This window comes from Cinclus cinclus, chromosome 7, assembly GCF_963662255.1.
Source record: "Cinclus cinclus chromosome 7, bCinCin1.1, whole genome shotgun sequence".
NCBI classification, from domain to species: domain Eukaryota; kingdom Metazoa; phylum Chordata; class Aves; order Passeriformes; family Cinclidae; genus Cinclus; species Cinclus cinclus.
Genome location: NC_085052.1, coordinates 24,433,726 through 24,453,630, shown reverse-complemented (window position 1 = coordinate 24,453,630; position 19,905 = coordinate 24,433,726). Strand labels below are relative to the sequence as shown.

The 19,905-nt window shown below is 41.4% G+C and overlaps 2 protein-coding genes across 2 annotated transcripts in view; one reads left to right on the top strand and one right to left on the bottom strand.

The window, feature by feature from the left end:
- The first annotated feature begins 545 nt into the window (after nucleotides 1–545).
- On the top strand, nucleotides 546–5,699 carry TMEM254 (transmembrane protein 254). The gene is made up of 4 exons (XM_062496045.1): nucleotides 546–647; nucleotides 2,143–2,246; nucleotides 3,400–3,459; nucleotides 5,579–5,699. The coding sequence occupies exons 1-4, from the start codon at nucleotides 546–548 to the stop codon at nucleotides 5,697–5,699; spliced, it is 387 nt and encodes a 128-aa protein (XP_062352029.1).
- Nucleotides 5,700–14,156: 8,457 nt separating this feature from the next.
- Nucleotides 14,157–19,905, bottom strand: part of LOC134046353 (L-threonine ammonia-lyase-like) — a 30,386-nt gene continuing 24,637 nt past the window's right edge. The window contains exon 12 of the mRNA XM_062496732.1: nucleotides 14,157–14,255. Within this exon, the coding sequence (XP_062352716.1) occupies nucleotides 14,157–14,255 (99 nt within the window). The remainder of the gene's footprint in view (nucleotides 14,256–19,905) is intronic.

Here is a 19,905-nt window from a genome sequence, read left to right as displayed (position 1 = left end):
GTGTTAGTCTAAACCCCTCACCGGCCTTGCTGTCCTCCTCTGGACACATTCCAGCATCTCAACATCCTTCCTGAACTGAGGGGCCCCGAACTGGACACAGCACTCGAGCTGTGGCCTCACCAGTGCCAAGCACAGGGGATGATCCCTTGCCTGGTCCTGCTGGCCACACTATTGCTGATCCAGCCCAGGATGCCATTGGCCACTGGTCAAGCTGGCTCATGTTCAGCCAGTGTCGACCAGCATCCCCAGCCTTTCTCCGCTGGGCCACTTCCCAGGCACTCTTCCCCCGCCCTGGGCTTGCAGAGGCCAGGCGCAGGAGCCGGCCCTCGCTACCACCGGGGCTCCTGCCAGCCCCGCCCAGTGCCCGCCCGGGTGGGGGGGAGAGGCCGCCTCCCCCCACCCGCCCGGCTCGGTGGCACCGCCCAGCTCCGCCCCGCTGAGCTCGGCCCCGCCCCCAGCCGGTCCCGCCCCCCCAGCCCGGCCCCGCCCCCCCGAGCCCGGCCTTAGCGGCGGCGCGGCGCGCCCTCAGAGCGCGGCCCGGCGGGATGGCAGCGGCGGCGGAGCGAGGCCGCGATGGCAGCTGTCACTTCCAGCGCTCCCGGCTCATCTGGATGGTCGCCATCATCTTCGGCATGGTCCTCCTCGGCGTAAGGAGCGGCGCGGGGAGAGAGGGAGGGAGTCAGGGAGGTCGTTCAGAAGTCTGCGTGGAAGCAGGTTCCCTGCGCTGTCCCCGTTTCCGCGGAAACGCCGCTCCCTAAAGTAAACGGGGAGAAAAAGGAGGCTAGAGGTGCTGCTTTGGGCAGGCAGGGAGGAGGCTGGACAGAGCCGGAGTGAGGGAGAAAGCAGGTGGCTGCGAGGGGAAGCGAGGCCGTGGCGCTGGAGGAGCGTCCCGGGCCAGGCCAGAGCATCCCGGGATGCGGCACCCATAGAGGTGCCCTGGGAAGGGGCTGCAGCGTTCCCAGAACTGGAGTTGAAGCGCTGAGTATCAGCACGGCTCGCTCCGGGGCTGCTGTGGGGCATATCGGTCCATAAAGGTGCATTTACAGGTGAGGGCTTTAGGCTCAGGCTGTACGAACTGGTGGTGCTGGAAAACACACTAGTTCAGTCACTGCGTTGTCTTAATTTCTGAAAACAGACGTCAGCTAAATTAGGTTGGATTACTGGAGCCAGGATATTAAAGACTGTTTTGATGAAAGTCTTCCCTTGTCTTTGACATGTTGTGATTTCCCTTCTGTTTGCATAGATTTTATAAACTTAAGAACCACCACTGTAAAAATGATGGTCAAGGCATGTCGAGCCACTCACAAAACAGTTTTTGGGCTGTTTAAAGAAACAGAATGAGCCTTAAGCACATTCCCTGTTTAAACCCATCACCTCTCCACATCTTTGGCATTGCTACGTTTACATACAGCGAGAAAGTGCAGTGTTGATACCAGAAGCAAGATAAGGCAGTGTGAACTTTGTCCTGGCCCAGCACTCACCCTGTGTCCCCAGTGGACTCTGAAGTGCACAGCTCATCACTGCTACCTGCTTCTCCACTCTGGCTTGTGAGAATCAGGGTGCCCAGTGGTAAACACTGCAGACAGCTCTGTGACAGGAAAGAATTTCTGCATCTCTGGTCTTGGGATTTGTGCTCAGTTATCTTCTGTGCCCTGTTGAAAAGAAATATCTGATGTTTTCCTTTTTTTTTTAGGGGACAAAACAACTGCTCCCCTAGTTTTAGATACATAGTTATTCCTCCTGAACAGTATGCTCATTGTTTGGCTTCTTCAGGTCACTTGCCTCAAATGAACTTCTTCAGGACAAAGACAATGTAGGTTTTGCAGCTTCCATGTCTAATAGGTAATGAGCTTATAACTTCAATGCCACTTAGCGTGCAGATGCACTCTTGGTACCCAGACAGCGACCTTAAACTTATCCTCTTGGCATCTGGTATGTCAAGGAATAGAAATTTCCTATGTGGAGTCTTTCAAGGGCGACTGGAAGAATATGGTCCTTGGACAAGGTTAATGGAATGAAAGATTTAAGTACGATGAATAAATGAGCCCTAAACTCATGGGGCTTCATGATTTTGAAGGTTAAATTGATAGTACTTCTACCTTGGAGTAAGATAACTAATTTTCTTTTCTGTTTTTGTTTTAGTGGATAACACTTTGGCCTTCAACTATACCTTATAGTTACTTGGGATTATTTGGTACCTTCCTTAATTATTTAGTGGAACACCACCACAAGTGGGTATGCTACATGTAAGTTATACTTGACTGTGTAATTATTTTGCCTCTTTCTGACTCTTGTACTTAGTCTGTGTTAACAAGCTTCTCTGTAACCCAGTTGTTAATTAGATTTAAAGAGCTCTCCTTTCAAGCTCATTATAATTAAGGGTGTGGGGTAATAAGTATGTAGAGGACTAGACAGGCTAAGACCAGTTTGATAGTTTAAAAATTCAACTTTGAATTTGTCATCACTGATGGTTTAACAAGAAATGGAAAAATGTTAAGATACTACTTTTGATGACAGTTATTAGTCCAAAGTTATACTTGTACCATCTACAGAAAATCTTTCTTTTCTCTAGTTGTTACTTGAGCAGTCCAGTTCTTTCTTTAGGAATATTTTTGATCCAGCTTCAATTAAAGAACATTTTCTATCCTGGCACTCACTTATCCTGATCTACATGAGAAATTGCCTACAGAAAAAACTGCATAGTGCCAAATTTTGCTGGGTTACAAAATTTAGTTTTTGCTACTTTAATTAACAAAAGAGCAGAAATCAGTAGGGCTTTCTTGTTTATTTTACCATGAATCTTGTAGAACCTCCATCTTTTCTCAGAGCATCTTTTGCTTTAGCAAGATATTGAATTGATCCTAACTGAATATCTTGTCTAACTTTTTTTTCCTACAAAAGCTTCTATGTAAAAATTTGTAGCCCAGTGTGGCTTATCAAGTCACATTATATATTATGAATCTATACACACAGTTGTTTTTGCAGAACTAAATCTGTAAAAACTTAGGTAGCTCCTTAGAACCACTAAAAATACTCAGGTATGTAAAAGGATAGATTTTGCATGCTTAACTAAGATTAACTTGTACTGCTTTCACTAAGCATTTGGCTTTTTGGCTTAATCTAAGTGCTGAAAGTTTTGGAAGCCTAGTGGATGCTCTAAATAGCAGGTCAAGGCTTATAGCACAAGTTACAGTTGCTCTGATTTTTCACATGGGCTTCAGTTTCTTTTAAGTGTACACTCAGGGGTTTTTTCAAGATGAAGAACACCCCTTCCTTTCTAGGTTAAAATAAGTTGTTGCCTAAGTGCTTCCAGGTTTATATTCTCTGCATAGTGCATCTTGGATGCAACAGTCTTTTCCCTAGTTTTCAACAAAATAAACCATGTTTTTTGTCCATCAGGTTCTGGATATCCTGGCTGATTCACATAGTGGAAGCCCTCTACGGTATTAAGTTATGCCAGTAAGTTGTTCCCTCCTCTCACTCCAACATAGGTTCTCTGCAAAGGATTTCTGAATCAAGTAACATAATCTACATACTGATTGTGGTGGCTCTCAACAGCAGTGAATTCAGAGGGTGCTGGTAAAATTCTTGCTGCAGTGATGGTTTGCTGTCCTCCACAGTCAGAGCTGCCAATTCTCCCAGTGGTTTCAGTTGTGCAGGGCAGCAAAACCAAGGAATGGCAACTTGCAGAACTGGCAGCAGCAAGGTTTGCCAGAGCTTGTCTGGCAGCCTCTAAACTCCCTGTTCACTGGATAACACTGCCCCTCAGGAGGCAGAGGGAGCCACAGATAGTGTAGAAATGGTCTGATAACTTCATGTGTTACAATTTTATCAGATCTTACCTCATCAGGATTGCGATACTGCTAATTACACACTTAAACAATTGGGTCTGTATTGTGAGAATACAATTGGACACTTTCATCTGGGAATGCTTTCAGATCTCCTTGCATGTGCAGGTCAGTGGGATAAAATACTGGAACTGTTAAGACTGTACAAGCAAGGCCATCTAAGTCTTATGTTAGGATAACAATTTACCTGGAAAGGAGCACTGTCCAAACACTTCATCCTTTTGTTCATTTGTCTCATGGTTGCAATAATTCAGAAAAATGTAGATACTCATTAGGTTCTCATGCTCTGCAGAGTAGGTGGCCAGTCTGTTTGCCATGATACAGATGATGGGTTTCCACTTCATTCACTGCTGTCTGTCCCAGGCTTCTCAGGTAACAGCTCTTGGAAGCAACAGGATTTTGTTTCATGGAACGCTGCATAAGGGTTTTTTTTAAGGCAGTGGAATATGGATGAATAATTTCTGCTTTCAGTATGAGAGTTACTAAAAATTTTGTGTTTATGAGGCTTTCATTTTAAGTTATATAGCTTTAAGGTTGAAACTTACTTGAAGTCTGATTGTGCAAATAAATGAGTATCTGGGCCCAAGGTGGTTCTTTTTAAGTATGAGGAAACTTGACTACTAGTGAACATACCAAATGAGTGTATTGTAATTAATTTTACCAATGAAGTTTTACAGAGTAGTGTTAAAACCCTCAAAAAAAAGTGCAGAGATGGCCTGCTCTTCATCATCTGTTTATATTACCTAACAGTTGTGCTTCTGTGAGCACCAAACACCATTTATTTTCACTTATGTAAAAGTTATGTCTACTTGGCAACATCACAAAGGAGGCACAAGGAAAAACTGTGAGGACTCGGGCACAAATGTGTTAATCAGCAGTAGTGTTGTTATTGGCTCTTGGCCTGTACTGCTGCATATGGTCTATTCATTAAGCTTGCTTTGTAGGAACAGGTAAATTTCTTAAAACCTTGTTCTGCACTAATTTGAAAATACTGCATCTGGCATTATAAATAAAAAAAGCACAGCTATGCCTGACAGAATTGTTTACTGGAAATGTGAAATCCCTTGGGTTTCCTCTTGCATTTTTACTTGTTCCTTTCAGTAGGAGTACTTCTCAAGAACAATGTAGGGGAAAATGACATGTTCTGTAACATACAGAAAAAGTTACATATGTTACATTAAAAGTAACTAATTGGAAGGTCTTTAGTGAATTAAGTGAAGTACTTCAGCCCTGTTACCTGTCTTTGTCTAGACACAAGTTCAGGTACCAGGTTTCTCCATCCTTCATCACACAGTTATTGTCACATCTCTGCCCTGTCAGCATGAAGTATCCCTTGACTAACACAGTCAACAGGAAATTATATTCAGACTTGTGTATTAAGGTCACTATTAAGCTACTCTAGTTTCTTGGTTCTTTGCACACAAGCTTCTGGGACAAGTAATTTCAAATAGGACAGACAGAGATTGAAATGCATGTATTATTGAGGAAATTGCATGCATAGATTGTCCAAAAGAACTTTAGTTCAATAAATAGCTTAAAGTCCTAAAACCACAAGAACTGGTATGTTTGTTAGCACATGAAACATCTTGGTAGATGGAAATCAATGTGCTGAGCTGAAATATTCTAATGCAGTCTGCATCTCAAGGATGGGTACAGATAACTAACCTTACTTTATAAGTACCAGTACAGCAAATTTTTTGACACATTTTGTGTTTTTGTTAATGTTACAGAGCTAAAGGAATCACTGACCCGGCAGTTCAGTTCCAATGGTTTGTTCAGACCCTTTTATTTGGATATGCTTCCTTTGGTCTCCTGGTGTCTTACAAGCCTGCAGCCAAGAAGCAGTACTAGAAGACAATGAAAGAAGTCACTTCTCACATACTTAATCTCATTTTTCTGCAACGACCCCCACATACATGTCTAGGTGCTGTAATTAGCTAAATTACATTCCTGCTGCATGGTGCAGTGCCCTTCTACCCAAGCAGCTCCTCTTACTAAGCAGCACAGTTAAAGTTTACAAGGCTCTGTGGAAGTTCAGTAGAAAACCAGCCCTTCAGTCTTGGCACTGCCAAATTTAATACTATTTATTATGCAAGAAGCCAAAAGTTGATCCTCTGCAGATTGACATGTATACTGTGTTACTGACAGCTGGTAGCATTGGTTGATAAATTACTTTTTCATGAGAAGAATTGTTCTTCTCCAGCAGGGAGGGTTATTGAGAGCCAGAAGGCAGCTTGCACCTGTTTTGTCATAGGATTTAAATTTACCTGTGTTTTCTCTATGGGGCTGACATTGTTCTTGTTAAAGCCTTCTCTTTATACCTTGTTTTGTCTGCTTATTTTTTTCCACAAAGGATAGACCACTATACTGTAGCAGGCACACTGAAAAGACCAGTTCTCAGCTCAGGCTGAGCTGCAGTGAGCTTGGATACATAAAGCACTTTAACTTGGTTTAATACAAGTGCCTTAAAATTCATGCAGCATGACCTCATCTTTTTAATGAAGAGTTTAAGTTATGAGTTACTACAGTATAAAGTAGTTTTGAGGGCAGCTTTTTTGGGTATTTATTATCCAAAGGAAAAAAAATCTCTTTCAAAAATCTATCTGAAAAGTTGATATTTGGGAATGAAATTACATGTAGTAAATAAACATACACCACTGTTTCCCAGGAATTCTGAAACCTAAGGTTGAGAGACTATTGTAAGCACCCCTCAAGAGTATTTTGTGTATGTGTAGTGGGTCTTCCATCAGGTTGTCTTTTACTTTTGAATATTTGAACAAGACTTTAGCCTTTAGTGTAGTTTTAGCACTTCTAAAACGAATAACTATTTAACGTACTCACTGGTGTGGGGAGAAGTTTTACCATGCCACTTGCCATGATACTGTTCTGGAAGAAAGGGTAGGAAAAGGTTGTTCTTTCTCTAACCTCTGATAGCTCCACAAGGCTGTAATGGGTAACTTGGTGCCTTGTGCAGTACCTACAGACTGCAACACTTGGATGGGGGAAGCCTCATTCAAGCATATGTACATAAAGTTTTTGCTTTCAGAGGGTAATAAAAGCATGGAGAGCCAAAGGATTTGATATGGTGCTTTGGTTGGGTTTTGTTGTTGTTTAATGGCAAACTGTTAAATGTTTTATAGAGAAGCAGAAACTCATTTAGTGGCTAGAAATCCAACAGCAATGTCAAGAGCCTGAGCTACATTTTACTGTATAACCTTTTGTCTTAGTCTGTGACCCTGGAATAAAGATTTTTTTTTTTTTGAAAGTGAAGAATTGTTTTTAATGCATCCTAGAAATAAAATGCCCATACAAAATGCATATACCCCTTCTTCATCCCGGTTATGAGTGTTCACACTTGGAACATGCAGGATCAGCTTTCCAAAGTCCCATCACTGATACTGTGCTGTGCACTCATTAGGCTCACACTCATCCCTTTCACTGGGCTTTGGAGCAGCTACAGGTAAATCACAGCTCTGAGAAGTTAACCACATCCTGTTACACTCCCTGTAATTAGACAGGCTTCGTTTTAGGCAGGAAATGGCAGAGGTTCCTCAGTGCAGCCCAAGCAAGCTGCAGTAGAAAGCTATAGGAATAGTAAAAAATACATCCTGCTTTAGTTTTAAAAAATGGCCAAGTTAGAGCAAGTTTTAGCCAGGCACTGGCATCACCATTTTTTGAAGCGTCTATGGAATTTTTGTTTGGCATGACAGATTTCATCAGCTTTCTCCATGGAGGTAGCTGGGCTTCTCTAAGATTTCAGAAATGCAGCTCCCAGGTATTCATCTACCTTCAGACACTTTCTCTCCCCAACCTTTGCTTCACAGGAGTTCAGTTTTAACACTTGTTTAAAAAAAAAAAAATAAACCACAAAACCCCCACGAAAATCCAAACAAAAGCCAACCAGTGTTTGCTGTCAGATGCCTGTTTGCAAACCTGAGGAGCATGGGCTAAGCAATGCTGACTGGCCTTGAGGAAAAGGAACAAACCCACAGAATGACAAGACTGAAAATAATACTGAGATACCATTTCCGAATAAGTGTTTATAGTGCCCTTAACATCACAGTGAAGTAAATATACACTTAATATGTTACAAAATTATTTTTAAAAGCCAGGAGGAGTACAAATCCAGGTCAGTGCCTCACTCAGCTCACAAAGACACACGTTTCTGCCTTCAACACACTCTCTGGAAATGCTGCTGGTTGCACCAGGCATAAGCATTTCTCCAGGCTAGTCCAATGGCAACAATAAATTATTATTCTTAATCACTTATAGCAACTCTTTCCACTGCAATCAAAATGCCCTTTCCACAACAGAAGGCAGAGCAACAGAAGTGCACCCTGTGTTCCCAAAGGCTGGGCTGGGTGTCAAACCATCCCCATCAACACCCCGCCCGCCCTGCTAGCCAAAGGAAAATACTTGGGAATTAGGTAATTCACTGTAACAAAATATTTCAAAATATTATTTCCCATTGAAAGGAATCCCCAATGAAACATACAGAAGAGCTTTTACTTTTGAAAAAGACCACTAAGTAGGAAGATAAATAGCCAAGAAAGCTAAGATGACATTAATAAAGGTTCAGGATGGATATTTCTGCCAACTAAGGCTGGTGACAACACTGAAGAATAAATGCTCTTTAGACATCTATTTCAAATTGGAAAGAAGAAAAAAAACCCAAGCCTTGCTATGAAAGCCAAGTGCACCACTGGGTATGCATTATATTAACAATGTAAAGTAGATGCCAAGAAAATTCAAAATAACCATGCCTGTTTTTTCTAGGCATATTAAAACCACCTCCATTCATTATTTATTTGACTTGCATTGGTGATAAAAAGAAATAATTTTATACAAGTCACAATCACATCACTTAAAACAGTGCTTTTATGCTGTGGCCGCTTGGTAGCTTTGTTGCGGACGGAAACAAAGAAACAACCCAGATCCATTTTCACCCTTAAATCATAATATATAGAAATGAGTGTAATTTACTCCTTAAAGGCAAGTTACCCAAATCAGCATGCTTGGCAAATCACTGCTCAAATCAAGCTCTGTTGGGGACATCTGGATGTGTAGATCAGGACGTGCAGCGTCAGCTCAGAAACACCGCTGAGCGTGAACAGAAGCAGTAAGAGGTCTCCCACCCATTTTCAAGAACTACTTCTGAAGCCCTCAGGGCTGTAGCACATTTTTGTGAGGGAGTGATGAAAAACTTTCCTCAGGATCTCAATATGTTGTCTTGCTTTACCTCTTTTTCATGCTGACCTAGATTTTTCTAAACAGAACAGGAGGTGACTGAGCCAGACTTTGGAAATACCCAAGTGTTTGTTAATTAAGGACATTTAATTTGCTCTGGGGCTGGGCAGTTGGTCCCCTGCAGTGTAACAGAGCCCTGGTGAAGTGGGGGGAATGGCCTCCTTGGTCACTGCCATGGAGTCTGCAGTGAATTTAACCACTATAGGCAAGACCCTTGAGGTGCCACAGCCTGATGTTTGTGGGCATTCTGGTACAGTCTCTGTATGCAAGAGCTATATGAACAGCTCAAGAAATTACCATAGCTTGTTGAAAGCAAAAGAAACAAAATCCCTCAGTATTTCCTTTACACCTGCTGCTCAGAATAGCAGTTATATCATGGCAAATAATATGGCAGAAGAGCAATAATAAAGTAAGTAACAATCCACATACTGTATAGACCTTACTCGGCCCCTGCAACTCCAAACATACCTACAGCACACGGACAAAGGGAAGAAGGAGGGGAGAGGAGGAAACAGAGGTGTTAGGAACATAATTGCATCATTTATCAGTGTTCTTTGAGACCATTTTCACAAAGGAAAACCACTCAGGTGCCTCTTGTGGGAATACACAGGGTGACCAGTGTACTAAGTTTAGCAATTACACAATTTAAAATGTCCTTCTAAAGACACTCTAGGCCTCTTACCAAAAGGAAAATCACATCCTTCTCCAAAATTTCAAGAGTGTGAAGGATAGGGATTTTCATAGTTGCAATCTGCCTATGTGGTAGTTTGTAAAACCAAAACACCAACACACCAGGCAAGTAAATCAGAAGTAAATCAGAGTGCCTGCATTTAGAAGAGCTTTCAGGCATCAACAGCACAGAACAAGCCCCTCGTATCCTCTGTGTGGATGCACTCAGATGTACTGATCTAGCTGTGTCCTTAGGGACTCCTCATTTCTTCAGGCTGTATGGGATGTTGATCATTGGACATACCTCAAAACATACATATTTTATTAGAATATTTTCAAAATACTGCCACCAGCTTTTGCTGCTGCTTAAAAAAAAACACATCAAAAGGTGGTTTTGAACAATGGGAAATTAGTCAGCTCAGGAGGGCACTATATACTGAAGGATTCCCCCTCCTTTGAGATGTAGTAAAAGTTTGGGATCACATGAAAGCAAGATTTGCAATAGAAGAGAACTCTATTAGCTTAAACACTGTATACATGGCAGACTGCTTACAGTTAAACAAACCACAGAGAAAGTGACGGGAGAACCAAGGGCATCCAATAAACGACTGGCAAGAATTACAGCCCAACCCCAGAGTGTTGCAGTTTACTTTTCCATACAGTAAACAACATGCTTATGTTTGGATCTAGCAAAAGTTTAGCAATAACTTGTCAAATGCACTTACTGCGTTGTGGGATGGGGAGGTTGTAGATCTCCCAAAAGCAGGAGGCCAGAAGGCAAGGTGCTGCCTGTGAGAACATGCCACCTGCATGGGAAGATGAATTGCTCCTGATGAAGCAAAAACGTGCTGGCAGAGATTTAGAATGTTAATCCCCAGTTAACAGGACCTGGCTGAAAAAAATAAGGAATTGGTGTGGGAAGAGATTTTGTTTCAATTTAAGATGCACCTTGTTTGCATCAGTCCTGGGAAGAAGTTCTGCTGTGCCCTGACAAGCAGTGTGTGCCTAGGACAGCTCCCAAAGTGGCTTAGCTTCAGTGGAACTACCTGGGTCAAGGCATCTTGTGCCTCTGGAGACAACTTAGTGCATTTTAACCAGCGGTTTGCTGCACCCTGGAACCGGAGGACTGGTTCCCCAAAGTTCGTGATGGTTGCAATGAGAATCCCTGACTGAGGGATTCCCTGACTCTCAGTCCCTGAGAGCTGACTCAGGTGATCTCGGGGACCTTGCTCACCCACCTGAGCCCAGCCCAGGGCACTCTGCACCCACACCTTACCCGCTGCCCAGGGACACAGCCAGGCACAGCCCCTTGTTCTGTGCCAGTGAGGAGGGTCCCTGCTGGACTCCCACCGTGCTGGGGAGCAGCCCAGGAGCCTCCCCTGCCACTGCACATGGCCAGAGCCATCCTGCCCAATGCACTCTCCTCCCTGGCAGCTCAGAGCTCCCCCTCGCATGAATGATGTGGATTTCGAGCCCATGTTGATGACAGATAAAAGAAAAATATTAGCTCTGATTTTTTAAAGTGAGACTGCTATCAGTATCACACAAGAGAATGACAACTCTTTCATTGCTGAGGTGGCCTAGCAGAATTTTAATTATTTTTAAAATAAATACAATGCTTAGATTTACATTTTGCTGATTTAACCATTAGTGAAATTTTTACATAATCTTTCAATTTATTTTTCAAGGTACATAAGAACACTCTGTATAAAAATAGTTATTTAAATAAAACATTCAAAACCACATTATTAGATCTTTGAAATACCAGAGATCTTATTATATTTCATAATTCAAAAAGGAAAAGGTTAGCTGCACAGGTATTTCATTATTCTTTCCAAGCATACATTCATTTAAAGGTCTCATTTTGAGGGGTTTTTTTTCCCCCTTGGAAGATCTTCATTTTGTCTTTTAAGCCAATGAGACTTCAATAAAGGCAATATAGAATGAAAAACACCTCTTGTATTATTATATCCACATATAAAGTGTTTGTTACTGAAAAGTCATTAACACTTTAAAGTATGGTTATACTTAAAACAATAAAAATAAAACAAAACTGCAAATACAATGTTGACATTTTAAAAACCTTCTGGACATCACCTTCCTTCCCCACTCCCCAAACACATTTTCAAAATCATACAGTGATTTCAAGTGTGCTGATTTTTGGTTGCTCTATCTGCTACACCTTCTTGCCCCAGGTTTGTGAAGACTTGCTAAATGCAGTTCCCACTGACTAGGAAAGAAGTTGTAAGTGCTCTGAGCTTCTAAAACAATAAAGTCCAGGATAATACAAAATTGTAAACCAAATACCCAGACAGCAGAACCTGTTGGCCACTACTGAGAGCTTTGGTTATAAAGCTCCTTCTCATGTAGGTACCTGAGACATCCTCAAAATTTCCTGAGACTTTTGCCAAAAACCATGAGAGGGTAATTAGACATTTTTGATAGCAGGGTTTAATCCCCAAATCTGCTCTTTGATGCTGTGGTTCATTTCTTGTTCCAATGGAAGTAGCAAGTATGTAATACGGACTCAGTCATCTATTTCCACACAGATTTCTTAAACTTTTCTTAGAGTGGGGAAAGGAGTTGTGTCTGACAGGACAAAGCTGTGATTTACAGGACCAAGGCCTATATCCATTATTCTGATGGCAAGAAGGGAACAAAACTAACCCTTGGGGCATCAATAATTTTTAGTTCCATATGCAAACCAATATGGTCCTTCCAAAAACAGACCAAATCTGTAAACTTGTATTTTATGTCCACCTTTTGTCAGATTCTGTACTCCTGCTCCTTTGTGAGCCACAGCAAGAAGGAGCAAACGGATTATTTCCCAGAAAAACAATCCTGCAGAGACAGCCACAATGCTGCCCTTCTCTTCCCATCATTCCTGTATAACTACAGAGAGAGATGGATCATGGAACCACAGAATGGTTTGGGTTGGAAGGGATCTCAAAGACCATTCAGTTCCAATCTCCTTGTCCTGGAGTTCTGTTCACTAGACTAGGTTGCCCAAAGCCCCAACCAAAATGGCCTTGAATCCTTCCAGAGATGGGGCATCCATAACTTTCCTGGGCAACCTGTGTCAGTGCCTCGCCACCCTCATAGTAAAGCATTTCCTCCTAATACCTTATATAAATCTGCCCTCTTTCACTTTTAAAGCCATTGTCCATTGTCCCATGTATTTTTCCTGTAGGCCCCCAGTAGGTACTGGAAGGTGCTGTAAGGTCTTCCCAGAGCTTAAATTAAATTCTGCCCAAATGAAAAGGCACAACTGTGTTGTGCGCACATTCTGAAGAGGGCCTAAATTTCTCTTACATTTTTTGCCATCCCACTCTGTTCTATTATTATTTAGTCTTTGCCTATAGAGATAAAAACGGTATTTAGGTCAATGTGTTCTTTGTTAATTGCATTAGCCATGTGCCTAGGACTTAGGCTTCCTCTTTTCCCAGCACTGCCTTTGGCTATTAACATGTGGTCTTTAAATATATGCCACTATTAATGGTGTACTTAATCTGTCAGGTGAGATGGATAGAGTCTTTTAGACAAACTAAGAAAATCAGTGGAATGCTAATCGCAAAATTCACCTGGGTAGTGAGACCCTTTTTATATAGAAACACAAGCCAGTTGCTACTTTTTATATTGAGCCTCCAAAAGCAGAGGGAAGAAATACATTTGTGTTCTGTTCGTGAGCTCTAATAGTACTCTATACCTTTTTTTTAATTTCTCCAAAATATCTTGGAATTTTTTACTGCAAATAGGATCATTTTCCCTTGGGAAAAAAATTAATATTATATTGGCTTTTATCTTCCAAGGGTTTTTCTGTTTTGTGTTTAAGTCACCTTCTCTTAGCATAATTTTTCCTCACGTGGTAGCAAAGATCAGAACAGAAGTGTGTTCAACCCCGCATGTATTCACATGTATTCACCTCCTGAAGCAGATTTAGCAAACAGAAAACTGCTTCTGGCTTGGAAACAGAAGATTTCTGTACTTGCAGTGTGGCTAAGTCCAGCAGAAGGAGCTGCATTACTTTAACAAGGGGCATCAAAATCAAAAGACCATTGAGAGGTCTATATTCAGATATAAAGAGCAATGCCTTCTCCCTGTTTACAGAATACCATTGGATTCTACAAAGTAGCTAAAATCCAGGCAGCCAGCTGATAATGAACGGAGGAATTCCAACACCAGCAGAGACTAAGAGCTTCCCTTAGCTAAACTAAAGTTTTGAGTTTAACTTTCCCCCCACCCCACCCCCACCGAAGACACTTGCTACATTTTGAGCAGGAAATAATTATCCTGAAACTATTTGCTAACTGTTCAGCTTTGAAAGGTAACCTTTGTTGTGAAAGCCTCAGGACTGGGGCTCTGCAGGATCCTTGTGAGACCGCTCCGTGCCCGTCACCGCTCGGTCCAGGCGGTCGTGGGGTAGCGCTCCAAGAGCGCGTTCCTCAGCTGGGCTGTGTGCATCTTGTCCCTGGTCTCCACAGTGCAGACGACCTGGGAAAAGAATTAGGACCATTCCTGATGGCATGGCAGCAATCTCAGACAGACATTTCCAACTTAAAACTAAAATACACTCATAAAAACAATCGGTTCAAAACAGAAAACTCTGGCCCTCACATCTGTTCTTCATGCAGGTAAAACTGACATTGCAGATATCTGGGGTTCTTCCAGCCCATCTGCACGACCATAAAACCTTCCAAAAACTCTGCTTTATTGCCTTCAAAGTTTAAATAAAACAGGTTGATCCTCTGCTGGCTCCTGGGCAAGGTACTTCTCTGCTCTTGGCCTCCCTGAAGACACGTTAGTAGTTTCTCTTTTCCATTCCCTTGCATTGCTGCCACCTCACCCACCTCTGACTCTTACCTCACCACATTTCCATATTTCTAGCGAGTGTTTGTCCCAGTACCTCCATCCTTCAAGTTTTTTATAATCTCCTTCTCTTGTCTGTCATGGAGTTCTTTATCCTGTCTTTATCCTATCCCCCAGTTCTTTATCACCTCTGCAGTATATTGGCTAGTCTCATTTCTCACACACCTTCCTGCTTCATTCTGGGTTTTTTTTTTTGCTTATTGCATCACTTTTAGTTTTCTTTTGTGGTTGTTCTGCTGCTAAATAAAATAACTTGGGCAAAACTAATCTTGATCATTTTTTTTTAATTCTTCACTTGCCTCCACAGGTACTGTTGAATTCCTGTCGTGTAGCCACTAAAGAAAATAACTTCAATGGCATTTTTTCAATTTTTCTATGATCTCTCTTTTTTGCATACTCATATTTCTGCCCCATCACTTGAAAGCCTGGGCACTAGCAAAGATGAAGCACCAATGTAAAGGTGCAGAAGGAAAATTATACTTCACCATTTGAGCCTCCTAACTTCCATTACTGCTAGTCTTGCTGGATTAATCACTGGTGTTGAAAGTGGCACATGATAAAAAGACCTCACAGAAACACGGAAATCTAGCAAGGAGAGAACCCAAGATGAGTCACAGTGCAACTACAGAGAGTTCATTGTAACAGGCAAATCTGCAGAGAGCAGAGAAACCACGAGCCATGATAACCTGATGGTGGGCTGCTCCAGACATGCCCTGTTAAAATGTTCCTATCAGAGCTGCATCCCTTCTAGAAAGCAACAAGGCAAAAAACACTCTAATTTGTTTACAAGGACATTTCTAAATAAGAACTTCAAATTCATGTGTTCTGGAAATGTCTTAAAATAACAATAAGCCTTTAGCAAAACTGTTGAATGAAAATATAAAACACGAACACTCCAAGTTAATCTAAATAGCCATAGCTCACTTAATTAGAAAACTGGCTTCAGCTTCTCAAATATCCATCATGAAATAAGCCACAATTCTGATCTGGTCTTGTAATTCTTTGCCTCTTGTGCTGCACATAGTTTTATTTGTTTGGTTCTTTGGAATGCAAATTAGATGCTAATTTCTTTCTTCAATAAAGTGGAATTTAATCTCAAGAGAAGGACAGTCATCGAGGGCAAGTAATAATGAGGAAAGGGGAGAGAACACAATGATTGGGAAAAATATCTGAGAGCGCTGATGTACCAAACACCCATTACCCATTCCTGGTTCATATAAAATCCCTAAAGCTTTGCAGTCATATCTTCAAGGGGCCACGCACATCTCACGTGGAGTCTGTAATTTAAAAAAGCAAGATTTCCCCTCTTCCCATAGTAATCATGCCTGTTTTGTCCTGAGTAAACCAACTGCTGCTTGCTCTTGGAACCAGTCTGGATGTGGCAGATTCAGCCTTGAATATCTGGCAGCAAGCTGTTGATCTGCCCTGGGAGCAAGCATGGGGAAGCATTTTGATTTATGGCTAATTATCCAGTCTGCCCTTTCCTTTCTGCTCTTGATGGAAACCAGACAGACCTCACTAGACTGGAGAGAGCTTGTGAACAGTTTGGATAAACACTGTCATTTTGTTCTAATCGTGCACCACAGCCAGCAGCTGATATGGGAGATATTATGCTGTAGTGTATCATAAAAGTAGTAGCAGCAACACCAGTGATAACAAACAGCTCCAGAAATTCACCTGATTTTTCACAGTTGTCAAAGAGAGGAGTAGAGAACATTTGGTCAGCAGGAGTAAAGAGAGAGTCACACATATCTCAGGGCAGCTACAGGTCTCAGCAGCAAGGAAGGCAAGAATTTATTTTCTTGCTTAGATTAAGCCAATTTGCACTGCAGTTTTACTTTAACAAACTGCTCTCTTGCTTCAGCTGTGACACATAATTCACATGAGTGTTCAACAGAGCAGCCACCTCACATTCACAGGGAGGTTTATGAGGTTATATTTTATGTGGGATGCAGAAGCACCCCAGTACCACTTGCTATAGGAAGTTGCAGCTATCAATGACCTAAGAGTAAGTGCCCCCAAATGGTCCTATTTAAGAATAAATGACAGAAGTATTGCCTGAGCTTTCTTGTACACCAGACAAGATAGCTTATGATGACTAGAGAAAAATTTACTTATTTCATAAATTTAAACCCTCAGAACTATACAAGGGAGATTTGAACCTGCAGAGCTTTTACTGTCTGCAGGGCCAGCTGTGCACAGCACAACTTTCTTCTCTGAGTATCAAAACCCCCACAAATACACCAACAACAGAGTGCATTTCATTAATTTCTCTCCTACATATCTTTGCTGGATTAAATAAATAAATAAATAGTAGTCTGGTCCAGAAAGACCTTTAAAATAACCAGCTGGATGGATCTTTTACTGCATTCAAAGTTCCATTCCCTGTGACAGGTAATCTAAAGATACATTTCAGCCAAAGACTTCAGTCAGCCTGTAAGCTTTTTTCAGAGCAAGCCTTCAAGTGCTTAAAGACAGAAGAGATTACACTGACTATTAATGGCTTGTGAGTTTTATTTAATGACTGGAAATAATTCAGGAAGCAGAACAAAGGCCAAAAACAAAAAATTAAAGGAAAAAAATTGATTACAAGTTATTGCTGTGCAACACCAAAATCCAGATGCATAAATCCAAATTTTCTTAGGAATTACACTGGTTTCAAAGAGAAGAAATTCCATAACTTCACAAAAGGAAGAAATTTGCAAAGTTCTGTGCTGAATAGGATGAGCACTTCTACTCCTTTTCAACTGCAAGTTCTCATTATGGAGGCACTTTGCTTTCTAGGTCATATTTTCCTATATTTAAATAAATTAATTTGGTGTGCCTCTCAGCTCCCTGATGCCCACTACCTGTAGGTTGTGTGTGCAAATAAAAACAGTGGGTGGACATGCTGAGTCAATGTCAGAGAGCAGAGGAAATGTGAGTAGTATACTGCTGAATTAAGATACTTCAGTGTTTTATGCTTTCCCAGACTCCATGTAAAGTTAATCCTAAGTAACTATGCAGTTCTTTATGTCTGTGACTCGTCCATTGAACCTTTATAGCCTGCTTCTTTAATTCTAGAAATCATATTCATCGTCTTAAGCTGTTGATGTTGGATTTGCATAACTTAGTATTTATGATACACCACATTTAGCAACATTATAGGTTTGTTTGCATGAAAGTGACTGGAGTTAAGAGTGAAAACTTTATTTATACATCCTGGTTTCAGTTCTATATTTAGAAAATGGGGTTTCTTTTTACAAAATCAACAACAGGGCCATTTTAAAAATTATTTGGTAAACATCCAGTGTATATTACTTCGCATTACAGATTATTTGGTAACAGCAGCTCAGTTGATGGTTTGGGGATCAGCTGCCAGATTGTCCCCAAGGTCAGAGCAATGGAATGCTTGAGAAAGAATGCAGCAGCTGGTTGTGCAACCTGAGCCCTTATCTTTTGGCAATTGGTACATTCAGGTGGGTGAGCACGAGCAGGAACAAGCTACAGCCACATTACATAGGCAGGTAATAATCCAACAGGAACACTCAGACCCTCCCCAGAGCCAGGCTCTCATTCTCCAGCTGGCCCAGGCTACTCTGTACCACAACCTGCTGTGGAATGCCATTAAAGAACATCACCAAATTCTTCTGGAGGGCCTAAGAAGAAATTGAGTGTTGAATTTCCCACTCCCAGTGTCTCCATTTGCAGCTTGGGTATGGAACATGGAAACAGAGCCTTGCCCAGGGTCATGCAGGAAATGCTTTGGGAATGACAGCATCCTCCTGCACCTCTTAGTTGTACAGCTGCCTGCTCCTATGTGTTTGCTTCACAGGGCAATAACAGGGCATATGTTGGCAAATGGGGACTCTAATCCAAAATATTCCCTTCCAGCCTTTACAAAATGCAAGTCGACCCATACAAATTTATTCAAATTGACTAGAGCAGACTAAAATAATGTATTGGGTTCTGGCCTGAGGTGAATAAACTGTATGATAAAAAAAGGTATTACACCACACAAAGCCAGGAATTCCAGCACCACTGGGAGAATGTGTAATGTTACTGAAAAGAAAAGCAAATACTTGATTTATGATGTAGTATTTTCACACACAGACAAGAGGGAGAAGTAAAGTGGAGGGAGGATGTTCTTTTTACAGTCAGTCTCTTCCAAGTTCTTCAAAACCACAGCACAGTGAAGCTCCCAAGAGGTCTGAAGTGAACACACCAGACAACCCATAATATCAGACAGGAGTGAGCTCAGGGGGAGCACTGCCACCACTGCAGTACAAAAAGCATCCACTGAAAAGCTGCTGGGGCAATTCAACACCTTACAGAGCCCTCCTGGACCTGCCAGTTTGATTATGCTGTAGTCTCAGTGGTGAGAAGACTTTTCTAGAAAATTGATGAGTTCAAAGATTTTTTTTTTTCCAACTAGGCTGCCTGAGTCCAAAAATTAGACACTTATTAAGCATAAAAAGTGCTAATCTACTTCATAGCAAAGAATGTCCTTACCTTATTACGTTGCTTATTGATTTTGCTCATTGACTTCATATTTCACAGTAATATGAAATTAAAGGGGCTTAAATGGTTTTAAAGAGGTTTACAGATGGAAGCAATTTAAGTGATAAATTGTCCCAATTGAATCTGAGGAATATCACTGATGGAGAGCAGAGAAAGTTCACAGAAGCAAGTTGCAGCTTCTCCCCTTGAACTGGGTAGTCCTTTAGATCTCTGTATCCAGTTAACTGGTGATACCAGATGATTTTTTTCTTTTCATTAGCTCTGATCTTTTTTCTGTCTAGATATTCCCACGTAGCCTCCTTCAACAGCTGTAAAATATGAAGCCTACCAGACTGGTTATTTGTCTGATTTGTTAAGAGTTATCTATTTCAATATAAGGCCTTTGGAAGTAGTTCCCTAACCAGTCAGGTAAGAGTGAATTAGGGTGTAGTCCTCTGTGAGAAAGAAATCCAGAATGAATCACAAGAGAAGAGAATTTAAACTGGATGTATGAGCAGGCAGATCCTAAAGAAACTCCCATAGTATTCCAAAGAACAGCAGCTGATCCCTCTGCACAAGGCACTTCTTACTCTAATATAGACATACTCCTCCCTTATTTTTAATTTAAAAGAAGTCTTATTTTTGCCAGTAAAATGTTCCAAAAGTTTGTTTTGGTTTTTTTTTTCCAATAAGAGTAGTTTGAATATAAAATTTCATTTTAGAAAATCCTTACTTTTTTATGAAATCAGACTATCAGCAAGGATCTTCCCACAGAGTGTTCCAAGTGTGCACTAGA

Bases quoted from the DNA above. Each gene is read 5' to 3' on its own strand.
- TMEM254 (XM_062496045.1), top strand. From the start codon at position 546: ATGGCAGCGGCGGCGGAGCGAGGCCGCGATGGCAGCTGTCACTTCCAG. The intron at 648-2,142 runs GTAAGGAGCGGC...TTTTTGTTTTAG, and splicing joins TCGGCATGGTCCTCCTCGGC to TGGATAACACTTTGGCCTTC. The intron at 2,247-3,399 runs GTAAGTTATACT...TTTGTCCATCAG, and splicing joins CACAAGTGGGTATGCTACAT to GTTCTGGATATCCTGGCTGA.